Source organism: Natrix helvetica, assembly GCF_964273705.1.
Source record: "Natrix helvetica genome assembly, chromosome: 7".
Taxonomy (NCBI): Eukaryota; Metazoa; Chordata; class Lepidosauria; order Squamata; family Natricidae; genus Natrix; species Natrix helvetica.
Window position 1 is genome coordinate 9,327,261 of NC_138558.1, and position 13,413 is coordinate 9,340,673.

The 13,413-nt window shown below is 45.6% G+C and overlaps 1 protein-coding gene across 1 annotated transcript in view; it reads left to right on the forward strand.

Moving 5' to 3' along the window:
- Positions 1-13,413, forward strand: part of FRAS1 (Fraser extracellular matrix complex subunit 1) — a gene marked incomplete at its 5' end in the record, with an annotated part of 344,413 nt that overhangs the window by 311,812 nt on the left and 19,188 nt on the right. The window contains 6 exons of the mRNA XM_081960316.1: positions 1,954-2,186; positions 6,770-6,930; positions 9,424-9,638; positions 11,544-11,694; positions 12,166-12,273; positions 13,021-13,180. Coding sequence (XP_081816442.1) covers positions 1,954-2,186; positions 6,770-6,930; positions 9,424-9,638; positions 11,544-11,694; positions 12,166-12,273; positions 13,021-13,180 — 1,028 coding nt within the window. The remainder of the gene's footprint in view (positions 1-1,953; positions 2,187-6,769; positions 6,931-9,423; positions 9,639-11,543; positions 11,695-12,165; positions 12,274-13,020; positions 13,181-13,413) is intronic.

The following is a 13,413-nucleotide window of genomic DNA, read 5'->3' on the forward strand; positions in this document are numbered from 1 at the left end:
CTGTGCATCTATTTTGCCACTTTCCTTTTTCTGTTTATTTTATTTTGTAAGCTGTCCTGGGCCGGTTCTGCTTTCATTTGCCCCTTTCACATTGCCAATATCCAATTACAGAGTGATTTAAAAAAACAAAGAACAGCAACTCCATCTAGTCTATCATATTAACCGACTTGCTCTTTGCAGAAACACAATTGACTTCAAGCCAAACCCCCGGAGACTGTGAGTTCTAGTCCCGCCTTGGGCCTGAAATCTGGCTGGATGACTTTAGGCCAGGCATGCTCTCCTCCGTAAATGCCTACTTTATTCATTTATATTTGAGTATCCAAACAATGGTCCCATCCGTTAGAGCAGTGGGTCTCAATCTTCCTAATGCCGCGACCCTTTAATACAGTTCCTCATGTTGTGGTGACCCCCAACCATCACATTATTTTATGTTTTCCATATGTTTTTTGAAAGTATGTATTTTCCGATGGTCTTAGGCGACCCCTGTGAAAGGGTCGTTCGACCCCCAAAGGACCCACAGGTTGAGAACCACTGCCTTAGAGAGGGGATACATGGCCACCTTTTCATTATGCAATTGCTGGACCACAGAAGTCTTCAATGCTTCAGGTGTTAGTATAGTATAGTATGTGAGAACATTTTCTATGTATTCTGCGTCTTTAAAGGAGAAGTGAGTTCATCTGCCATTTCAGGTGTGCAGTTCTCCTGCCACCAAAGCCTGGCCAATTGGACAGGACTATGGTGCTCCCCAAGGCCTCAGATCCTTGTGTATTATAGCCTCAGCCACTTCTTGAAAAATCTGCAGAAAAAAATTAGGTCAGACCTCAACCATCTCTTTCCTACAGCATGTTGCTTGGAATAAAGAAAAGAGTTGGAGAATAAGGTACTAGGCTAGAAACCAAGAGACTGGGAGTTCTAGATTCGCCTTGACATGAAAGCCTGGGTGATTTTGGGCCAAATACTGGTAGGAGACTGGGAGTTCTAGTTCCTCCTTAGACCTGAAGCCATCTGGATGACTTTGGACCAATCACCAGGAGACTCTGGGTTCTAGTCCCGCTTTAGCCCTGAAATCTGGTTGGGTGACTGGGCCAATCGCCAGGAGACTGTAAGTTCTAGTAAGTTAGACATGAAAGGCAACTGGGTGTCTGAGCCAATCACAGGAGACTCTGGGTTCCAGTCCTGCCTTAGGCCTGAAATCTGGTTGGGTGACTTTGGGCCAATCACCAGGAGACTGTAAGTTCTAGTCTCCCTTAGACATGAAAGGCAACTGGGTGTCTGAACCAATCACAGGAGACTGTGAATTCTAGTCCCGCTTTAGGCCTGAAAGCTGGTTGGGTGCCCTTAGGCCAGTCACGCTCACTCAATCCAACTCACCTCACAGGGTTGTTGTTGTGGAAAAATAAGCAGTAGAAGGAGTATTAGGCAGATATTATGCAACATCCCAAAGGTGACATCACCATTTATGAACTTCCCAGCTGGCTTTTGACAAGTAAAGTCAGTGGGGGAAAGCTGGGTTTGCTGAATGACTGTGGTGATTCACTTAATGACCTCAGCAAAAAAAAAAAGGTCGTAAGGCTGTGATTCATTTAATGTCAGCAAACGAAAAGACTATACATATATAACAAATACTGTGGGGGGTAAGATACCCCTAACACCCCCGTGTGTTCTGCTACAATACAGCCTGTTGTGCCTTAAAATGGCTTCTACTGTATTGCCGTAAAATGGCTTCTACTGTACAGAGCAGTGGAATTGTCGTGGTAACAGCTTCACAGTACTCCACAAGGAAGACCCCTCTGGTAAGGTGGAAAATCCAACATTAGAAATTATGTTTGGTCCATTGTATGATAATCATAACAGGAAACATTCCTGAGGGCTATTGCCTGGCTGATATTCAGACCCATTCCGCATCCTTCATCTTCCTCCCTCTCTCTCTGTTCCTCCTCCTCTTCCTCTCAGGTGCTGGACAGCATTTACTTCAGCCGGAGATTCCACGTACGCTGCGTGACCAAAGCCGTGGATAAAGTCGGCCACGTGGGCACTCCCCTACGGAGTAATATAGTCACCATTGGGACCGACAGCGCCATCTGCCACACCCCTGTGGTGGCTGGCACAGCCCGGGGGTTCCAGGCTCAATCTTTCATTGCCACCTTGAAATACCTGGATGTAAAACATAAGGAACATCCTAACAGGTAAAAAGCAAGAAACGCAGAGCTCCTGTTCTCGTAAACGCCGGCTTTTCCGAGACAAAGGCTTGGTTAGCTCTGTGTTATCCTGCATAATTTAATTATTTGTTCAAGAGTAGCTAAGAGAAGCCACTATTTTTGATTCCTTTCATATTTTATTCAGACCAAGTTCCTTAGATTTTTCTCTAACAACCCAAGAATAAACTTTGGTTTATAGTGGGAGCTGTTATGATGCAACAGTTACGAGAGTCAGAGGTCCTTGTTGCGATAAAAGTTTACACAGGTCTTCCTTATAGATAATTCTCAATTTAGAACCACAATTGGGGCTAGGACAGTGGTGGGTTACAGCCGGTACGTCCTGGTACGGGCGTACCGGTGCCTGGTGGGAGCAACAGGTACTGTTCTGGTACGGTGCTGCGGAGGGCTCACCGGCCACCTGCTCTCCTTACCGGTATTTGACCCTACCGGGCCATTTGCGCATGTGCATGCAGCGTACGGCGCATGTGCAATGCTCCGCCGAGCAGCTGGAGCGTCGCAGCGCACGTGGTGGACGCCCAGCCCCGTCACAGCGTACCGTTTGCAACGGGATCCGGAACCCACCTCTGGGCTAGGTCCTCCGTGGCTAAGTGAGGCAATTAAGGGTGTAGGCCCATGATGGCAAACCTATGGCACGCATGCCACAGGTGACCCTCTCTGCATGCATGCAAGCCACTGCCCCAGCTCAGCTCCATTGTGCCTCCCGCCAGCCAGCTGATTTTTTGGGTCTCTGCCATGCGCGCAGGGGGGTGTTCATGCAGGAGATATGCACGCATGTGCGGGGGCGTATGCATTCGCAAGGGGTGAGGGGAGTGTGGGGGGAGCAGCACCCTCCATGGCCCGTTATTGGTCCCAGGAGGCTTCTGGGAGGCCTACTAGGCCGAAAACTGGGTGCAGGGGAGTGCAGCCCCCCCTCCCCCCGTGGCCCATTTTTGGTCCCACGAGGCTGCAGGAAGGCCTACTAAGCCCAAAATGGAGTGCCAGGGAAGGATTCCGTTGCACGCACATCCCCGCGGCCCATTTTTTGTCCCAGGAGGCTTCAGGGAGGCCTACTAGGCCCAAAACGGGGCATGGGGAGTTGGCCATACAAGCGCAGGGGTCCCGTGTGCATGTGGGGAGTGGGCGGAGCACAGGGGGGGATGGGGGCGCACACATGTGCAGGGGGGAGTTACGTGTGAATTGCATTATGGGTGTGGGCACGTAGGTGCGCTTTTGGCATGCGACAACAAAAAAGCTACCCATCCCTGTTGTAGGCCCACAGTTGTAAGTGCCAGGACTGGTTCTAAGTCTATTGTTTCAGTGCCGTTGCAACTTCAAATGGCCACTAAACTAAAGATTCTAAGTCAAGAACTACCTGTGTTTATAACTTTTGTTAGTCAGGAATAAACCCCAAATTTGTGTTGTAGACAATTAAGGGAAAAGACACTGAACCAATAGCAAACTACCATTTAGTACAGAAGTGACCCGTCTACCTTTTTCTGCAATTGTATTCATGCAGGATAGATCAAAATAAGAAATAACTCGTGTATCACTTTCCCCTTGTTTCCTCTTTCTTCTTCTTCTTAGCATTAACCAATCAGTCCAATAATGGAACGATGCTGCTTAGATCTTTTCAGCTAAGGGAGAAAAAAAAAAGAGAGAGAGAAAGGAGAATATCTGAGGTGATAAAATGTTGAAGCAAATGTCAGGAAAAGAAAGATTTGATTAATGTGTTACATTAAACACACTTAGCCTGTCATATTTTTTTTTTCAAGGATCATAAAACTGCAAAACGAAAATCCCTCTGGATGTTATTTTCAATTTTCCCTCCCTTAACTTTGCTGTATTAAAATTTTGCTCAGGTCTCCCTTCTTTTCCAGTTCTCTCTCCTTTTATAGGGGGGTGGGGGGGAATGCAGAGGAGATAAATATTTATCTAAATATGGGGTTTCATTTACTGGCATGTTGAAGAATTTACATGTTGTTCCAAATTGTGTAAAGGGGGAACGCATATGCGTGCATATCTCCTGCATGCAGTGATTTGAATGGGAGTGAAACAGATTTGATGCACCCTTAAATTCAGTCGCCTTCTGTCTTTGGAGATTCTCAATCACCCAGGTCATGGTGGTCCATGGCCAGCTATTACAGCTTACCACAGTTCGTTTAGTGACCGCTTGAAGTTAAAACAGCACTGAAAAAAGTGACTTATGACCATTTTTCACTCTTGTGATGGTTTCAGCATCCCCAGTGTCACATGATTTATACTCAGATGATTGACAGCTGACTCATGTTTATGATGGTTGCAGTGTCCTGGGGTCATGGGATTAGTTTTTGCAACAAGCAAAGTCAATGGGGAAACCAGATTCATTTAACAACTGTGTTACTGCCGTGATTCACTTAGCGAATGTAAAGTGAAAAAGTTGTAAAATGGGGCAAAACTCACTTAAAACTCACTTAAGTAACACATTTGTCACTTAGCAACATAAATTTGGGGCTCTGTTGTGGTCGTACATTGAGGAGTACCTGTTTACAACACCACCTACTGTATTTTTTGGAGTATAAGACGCACCCTTTTCCCTCAAAAAAGTGGCTGAAAATCTGGGTGCATCTTATATACTGAGTACAGCATGTTTTGCCTCCCGAAACCCTTCCCCCTTCACCAAAATGGCCATGCATAGCCTTTAGAAGGCTTTCAGAGAGCTCCTGGGGGCTGGGGAGGGCAGAAATGAGCGAATAACAGGTCATTTTTTTGCTCAATTTTGCCCCCTCCCCCCAGCTCCCAGAAGCACTCTATAAGCCTCCTAAAGGCTATGCATGCCCTTTTTTTGACAAAAAACACACCCATTTTTGCGAAAAACAGGCTTTTTTTCTTTTTGGGGGGGGCGCCACCCCCCCAGGAGCACTCTACAAACTTCCTAAAAACTATTCATGCCCTTTTTTGGGGGGGGGAAACGGGCCCGTTTTCGGGAGGTCTGCAGAATGCAAAAACCTTTTTTTTAAAAAAAAAAATTGCCTCTTCAAAATCTTGGTGCATCTTATACGCCGAAAAATACGGCATCTCCTGTATATAATGCAGTCCTTTTAGCAATACAGTGGGACCTCGGGTGCCGACCGTAATCCGTTCCAGGACTTTGGTGGGCACCCGATTTGGTCGTGACCAGAAACAAGACAAACTGCGCATGTGCACAGACACAAACAAAATGGCGCGAGAAGGGGAAATCGCCGCAGCTGTGCTTATTCGTCACCCGAGGATGTGTTCATGATGTGAGTGAAGCATTCAGCAGATTTTTCAGTTGGCAGCCGAATTGTTCATCGTCTGAGCCGTTTGGGAGCCGAGGTCCCACTGTACCAAGAAGGCTCCATACTCATTTGTTAAACTCCCAAGTGGCCTCAAGGAGAGCTAGCTAACAACCTTCAGAGTGCTAATGACCGCACAGAATATAAATCCTTCCATCACCCACCATTCAGCCAGAACTGAAGAAGCTTCTTGGATGAGAAGCGAAACGTCTCCAAGGAAAGGAAGAGAAGAGCAACGAAGATGATTAGGGAACTGGAGACTAAAACATATGAAGAACAGTTGCTGGAACTGGGTATGTTTAGCTTAAGAGTATAAGACGCACCTTTCCCCTCCAAAAAAAGAGGGTGAAAATTCGGGGGCGTCTTACACACTGAATACAGCATTTTTTTGCTTCCAGAAACCCCATCCCCTTTGCAAAAATGGACATACAGAGGGTTTGGGAGGCTTGCAAATTGCTCCTGGGGGCTGGGTAGGGTATAAATGAGCAAAAAGTGGGCTGGTTTTTTTGCTTATTTTGGGGGGAGGGCAAGAGCACTCTACAAGCCTCCCAAAGCTCTGCATGCCCTTTTTTTTGCAAAAAAAAATGAGGCATGCAGAGGGTTTGGGAGGCCTGCAGAGTGCAAACACTTAAAAAAAAATTACGTCTTCAAAATCATGGTGCGTCTTATACTCCGGTGTGTCTTATAGTCCGAAAAATACGGTAGTTCCTGTTGTAAATTCACCTGAAGTATCATAGAACATAAAACATATGAAGAACGGTTGCAGGAAATGGGTATGTCTAGTTTAATGGAAAGAAGGACTAGGGGAGACATGATAGCAGTGTTCCAATATCTCAGGGGTTGCCACAAAGAAGAGGGAGTCAAACTATTCTCCAAGGTGGAAACTAATCAAGGAGAGAAGAAACTTAGAACTGAGGAGAAACTTCCTGACAGTTAGAACAATTAATGAATGGAACAACTTGCCTCCAGAAGTTGTGAATGCCCCAACACTGGAAGTCTTTAAGAAGATGTTGGATAGCCATTTGTCTGAAACGGTGTAGGGTTTCCTGCCTAGGCAGGGGTTGGACTAGAAGATCTCCAAGGTCCCTTCCAACTCTGCTATTGTATTATATTGTATTGTATTGTATTGTATTGTATTGTTAAAAAAAAGCAAGAAAGCCACAAAAAAAACAGCTGCCTTATTGATTAGAGTTTAATATGTATGCCTCAATGTTCTTTCAGTATGTGGACCTTATCCAACAATAACTGTCAAATTCCTGACTTTCTGTGTTGTTCCAGAATCCACATCTCCGTACAAATTCCACACCAGGACGGGATGCTCCCCCTGATTTCCACCAGACCTCTGCACAACTTGCATTTCCTATTGTCAGAATCCATTTATAGGCACCAACATGTCTGTTCCAATATAGTCAGCATCCAAGATCTTAAAGGCATCTCAGGTAAGACCTTCTTCTTCTTCAAAACAGTGTAAAATCCTGGTTTTGCAGAAGTTCCCTCGCCTTATTTTAGATTTTAATGCCCCCCCCCTCCCGCCGTCCATGCTCGGCAGAGACCCGATGGCTAGCTGGCCAGCAGGAGGCGCTTGCAGGAAGCTGAACTTGGGCGACGGCTCACGTGTCCACAGAGAGGGTGTTGCCCATAGGTTTGCCATCATGGGTGTAGAGTGTCCTGCTTGAGTGGGGGGGGGGGTTGGACTAGATGACCTTTAAGGTCCCTTCCAACTCTGTGAATCTAATAATAATCCAAAGCTGTTCTCCATCTATAAATAATCGTTGATGATCATACCTGAATTTCTCGGGTGTTGTTCCCCACATCTGCATTTTCATCCCAAGTTCTTCTCCATTTTTTTTTCTTACGAAGACATTTGCGGGTTTGAGTCAGTTCTCAAAACAGCAAAAGAAAGGAAATCTCAGCCAACCGATTCCATGAAAATGTCGCTGCTTAATTGGCACCAACCGATTGGGGTATCTGTATTTGCCGCAGAGACAGGACAGTGTCTTAGCTGCCAGTCACGTAACCGTTAAATGATGAGAATCATCATCAAGAAAAAAGATGAGACAAACCTCTAGAGACATCACATAGAAGATTTTAAAAAAACACCCTTAAAACCTTCTTGCTTGGTTGGCTACGTCAATCCGCTTAGCTTTCTCGTCTCTTTAACTTTTCTTTCTGCCTTGCTTTCAAAGAAATCGGTACATCGGAGTGTACATTTTTATTTTTAGGGGGGAAAAAGCCCTGCAGTGTTCTTTCTTACCCACCTGTCATTGTTAAATGACTGTAAGATAAGCTTTCTAATTACTTGGAGCTTGGTAGTAATACACCAAGAGCAATAAAAAAAAGAGATCGCAGTTAGTCAATCAACAGCTGCAACGTTCTCCAAAATTAGATGCTCTAAATAATATTCTGTGTGTCCAATGATCAGTTTAGAGCTGAACCTGGAAACAGCTGCTCACCTATTTGTCACAGAGCTGTCAGAATCCAAAATATTTTGTTACTCCGCTGTTAGTATCACTTTATAATGCCTTAGTAAGACCAGACTTGGAATATTGCCATAATACAAAAAAGATGTGGAGACTCTAGAGAGAGTGCAGAGAAGAGCAACAAAGAAGATTAGAGGACTAGAGGCTAAAACATATGAAGAACAGCTGCAGGAACTGGGTATGTCTAGTTTAAGGAAAAGAAGGACTAGGGGAGACGTGATAGCAGTCTTCCAATATCTCAGGGGTTGCCACAAAGAAGAGGGAGTCAAGCTACTCTCCAAATATTCTCCAAAGCCCCCGAAGGCAGGACAAGAAGCGATGGGTGGAAATTAATCAAGGAGAGAAGCAACTTAGAACTAAAGAGGGATTTTCTGACAGTGAGAACAATTAATCAGTGGAACAACTTGCCTCCAGAAATTGTGAATGCCCCAACACTGGAAGTCTTTAAGAAGAGCTACTTTATGTGCGGGCAGAACTTGAAAATAACATTTAATACAGCCCAGTACTTAAACAAAATGGTTCGGTTGAGATCTGCATACGTGGGACTGATTGGAGTAGATTGTAAAGGTGACACCAAAGTATAATTTTATGTCATCTTATTCTATTTTAACATATTTATGCATTAAATTATATTGTATCTTATCCTATAACTATTGTATTTTACCCTACTCTTATTTTAAATTGTTTGTATAGGATTTGATTGGTGATATGTTTGAACATGCTTTGATATGACCATACAGGCTAATCGATAAAGCTGTAGTAATAATAATAAGAGATTGGACGATAATTTTCTGAAATGTTATAGAGCGGGGATGGCTAACTTTTTTCCCAATGCGTGCCAAAACGGGAGGGAGTGCAGGGGGATCTTGCACTGGTGTGTTCACACCCATAATCCTATCATGCAACAACCTCCCCATGACCGCATGACCCACCCACACACACCCTGCTTTTGCCGTGCAATGGACTTGTTTTTCGCCTTCCCCAGGCTCCAGAGGCTTTCTAGGATGGCGAAAACTCCCCCCTCCCGGGGGCACTCCAAAGGCTTCAGGAGGCTTCAGAGGGCGAAAAATGGCCTTGTGAGCAAACTGGAGGTTCGGGAATAGACTTCTGTTTTGCCCCTTAGGGCTGTTTTTCGCCCTCCCTGAAGCCTCCGGAGGGTGAAAAACGGCCGAAAATGAAGGCTGAAGTCAGTTGGCCAGCGCACACTTGCGCACTGCAGTTGATAGGGCAACGCCTCGCGTGCCATAACAAATGGCTCCATGTGTCACCTGTGATATGCGTGCCACAGATTCGCCATCACGGTTTTAGGTCTTCCTGCTTGAGCTGAGGGTTGGACTAGAAGACCTCCAAGGTCCCTTCCCATTCTGTTATATATCCCAGGAATTCTAGGTTCGACGTGGCTAAGTTATTATTATTGGAATTTTGCTCTGTATTTCTTTACTTCCAACCCAGAAGCTGGGTTTCTAGATGACGTGACGTACAACAATATCGTTCTGGGACCTGGATATGACCGGCCGCACCAGTTTGACCCCAACGTGAGAGAACCAAAGACTCTCCAGTTCTACAAACATTTGAACCTGAAGAGCTGCATTTGGACCTTCGATGCCTACTATGACATGACAGAGTTAATTGACGTCTGTGGAGGATCCGTCACTGCAGACTTCCAGGTAATGCTTTTTATATGGGAGACACAGAAATGACACTGGCATATTACCATATTTTTCGGAGTATAAGACGCACCTTTTTTCCCTCCCCAAAAAAAGAGGGTGAAAATTCGGGCGCGTCTTACACACTGAATACAGCATTTTTTTGCTTCCAGAAACCCCATCCCCTTTGCAAAAATGGACATGCAGAGGGTTTGGGAGGCTTGCAAATTGCTCCTGGGGGCTGGGTAGGGTATAAACGAGCAAAAAGTGGGCTGGGTTTTTTGCTCATTTTTTGTGGAGGGCAGGAGCACTCTACAAGCCTCCCAAAATGCAAAAAAATGCGGCATGCAGAGGGTTTGGGAGGCCTGCAGAGTGCAAACACTTAAAAAAAATTACGTCTTCAAAATCATGGTGCGTCTTATACTCCGGTGTGTCTTATAGTCCAAAAAATACGGTAGTTCCTGTTGTAAATTCACCTGAAGTATCATAGAACATGACTGGAGGCTAAAACATATGAAGAGCGGTTGCAGGAACTGGGTATGTCTAGTTTAATGAAAAGAAGGACTAGGAGAGACATGATAGCAGGGTTACAATATCTCAGGGGTTGCCACAAAGAAGAGGGAGTCAAACTATTCTCCAAGGCACCTGAGGGCAGGACAAGAAGCAATTTCCTGACTCAACTGCCTGGTTGTCCCATTGGAAGTCTGTGAATGGTCAGATGCTGCCCTGCGTGTGAAGAATCTGGCGTTAATTGAATGGAGGTTGACCTCCCTTTCTGTTCAGGAGGGAATCCAGGGGTAAGAGCTGTGGTGGCACAGGGGTTAGAATGCAGTCTTGCAGGCTGACTCTGCCGGCCACCAGCAGTTCGATCCTGACCGGCTCAAGGTGGACTCAGCCTCCCATCCTTCCAAGGTCGGTAAAACGAGGACTCAAATGGTTGAGAGTAAGAGGCTGACATTTCTCAACGGCTTAGAGAGGTCTGTGAAGCAGTATATAAATCCATATGTGGGCAGCACCCAAGCATGGCTCCAATTTTAGCAGAATGCATGAAAAGTCTTCTGTGAAAGTCTTCAGGGGACGAAGGACCTAGATTTCCTTGAAATATTAATAGCTCTGAAAAACCGCTTTACGCGGTGCCCTAATTATGATCATAATCATTATCATCTGCTACCAGGGAAAGATAAGAGGACCTGGTCATGCCAACTTATTATTAATCAGCAATAAAGTAAAATGATGAGATTTTCATTTTCTTTTATTGCTTCTAAATTTCCCTCTCCTGAACAGGGAAAGAATTTGTTTGGCGCTTCATGTGAATGAGAGAAAAAAAGTCTTCCTTCTTCCCTCCCTCCTCTCTCCCCACCTTTCCTTCCTTCCTTCCTTCTTTCTTTCTTTCTTCCTTCCTTCCTTCCTTCCTTCCTTCCTTTCCCTTCCTTCCTACTCTCCCTCCCTCCTCCCTCCCTCTCTCTTTCTTTCTTCCTTCCTTCCTTCCTTTCCCTTCCTTCCTTCTCACTCTCTTTCTTTCTCTCTCTCCCCTCCCTTTCTTTCTTTCTTTCTTTCTTTCTTTCTTTCTTTCCCTTCCTTCCCACCCTCTCCCTCCTCTCTCTCTCTTTCTTTCTTTCTCTCTCCCTCTCTCTTCATTTTATTATTATTATTATTATTATTATTATTATTATTATTATTATTATTATTATTATTATTATTATTTATATGTCATCCATTCCCGCATCCAAGGCACCTCCATGTCCAAGATTTGAAAGCATATTATGGAATTGGAGGCTGAAGATAGTAAACACTATATTTTAAAACAGCGGGCCCCTTACGGGCTGGAGGGAGGGGTATGGCCAGCCAGATTGGTCCCTCTGCTGTACAAAAAGGCAAGATGCTATGTAAAAAACGGTACAGTACTTTTTCCTTCTGTGATGACAGGTTCGGGATTCTGCTCAGTCGTTCTTGACAGTCCATGTCCCACTTTACGTCTCCTACGTTTACGTAACCGCACCCAGAGGCTGGGCCTCTCTTGAGCATCACACGGAGATGGAGTTTTCCTTCTTCTATGACACCATTCTCTGGAGAACAGGTAGGGGGGGGGACTAGTTTTATTTTCTCCATGACACGGGGGTGAAAGGGAGAACTCTAGCACCCCTGACATGCTAAGCTGCCCTCAGCTTGGCCAAGTGACTTATTGAGAACTTCCTTGGTGGTCCTCCTCAGTCCTCAATTTTTTTTAGTACCGTTTCTGTGGGTGTGGCTTTGTGGGCACGGCTTTGTGGGCGTGGCAGGGGAAGGTTACTGTAAAATCCCCATTCCCTCCCGATCAGCTGGGACGTGGGAGGCAGAGAATAGATGGGGGCATGGCCAGCCAGAGGTGGCATTTACCGGTTCTCTGAACTCAAAATTTCCTCTACCGGTTCTCCAGAACTGGTTGGAACCTGCGGAGGCCTCTGGGCCTCCTGCTGGAAGTGGATTCCCTCTGAGGGAGCGGGGCGATAGAATGACTAACCCGTGATCTCCAGTTGAGGAAGCCCAGGCTTGGCATTCTCTCCTTCAGGTATACAAACGGACAGCGTCCTGTCAGCCAAACTGCAGATCATCAGGATCTACATCCGAGATGATGGCCGGCTGGTCATTGAGTTCAAAACTCACGCCAAGTTCAGAGGTGGGTCATTCTTGCGTTCTGCAACTAGCCAAAGATGCCCACTTTTTTTTCTGCCTTGGTATTCCAGACGTGTTGAATGTTGGTTGGTTATTTCTTGATAGTGGGAGGGCAGCGTTCTTTTCTGGAATTGTATCCCAACACGCGTTGATTTTTTTTCAAAAGCTACATTGCGTTGAGCATCAGTGTCGCCACAATCTCTAATGTTGGATTTTTCCCCTTTATCAGAGGGAGCCCCCTTGTGGAGTACTGTGAAGCCGTTACGATGGCAACTCCACTGCGCTGTACAGTAGAAGCCATTTTACGGCAGTACAGTAGGAACCATTTTAAGGCACAACAGGCTGTATCTTAACAAAACACATAAACACATACCCCAAGGGGCATTAGGGGTGTCTTATCCCCCCCTTCTCCCCCCTCCCCCCCAGTATTTATTTCCAGAGAGTAAGTCATCTGTGTATCAAGTTTGGTTGAAATTGCTCAAGGCGTTCTAGAGTTATGCTGGAACACACACACGCACACACACACACACACAGACAGCCATTTTTACATATATAGATTTTTAAAATTTGTATACCTGCCCATCTCCCCAAAACAAGGAACTTAATTTCTTGGCCAGGGCTCAGGCCACTTTTATCTGATTGTTGTCTTAGTAGAAGTTCTTCCTCCCGTTCTTCAAGGCCATTCGCTCTTCCCCCGCAAGATGAAATCTGGACTTTATGACAGTGAACCTGATTATTCCCATCTACATAGGGCATTTTGTGATGGAACACCACACTCTGCCAAACGCCAAGTCTTTTATCATGACTCCTGACCACCTGGGAGGGATGGAATTTGACCTACAGCTGTTGTGGAGTGGACAGACTTTTGACTCTCCTTATCAACTCTGGAGAGCAACCAGCTCCTACAGCAGGTATGAAGGAAAACTTTGAGATGCATCCGTTTTGAAGTTGTACCAAATTTGCTATCATGAGATATGATGGATGGATGGATAGATGGAAAGATGGGTGGGTGGATAGAAGGGTGGGTGGGTGGGTGGATGGATGGGTATTAGGGCAGTGGTGGGTTACAACCGGTGCACCCCGGTACGGCGTACTGGTGTCTGCTGGGAGCACCAGGTACCGTTCCGGTATGGTGTTCCGGAGG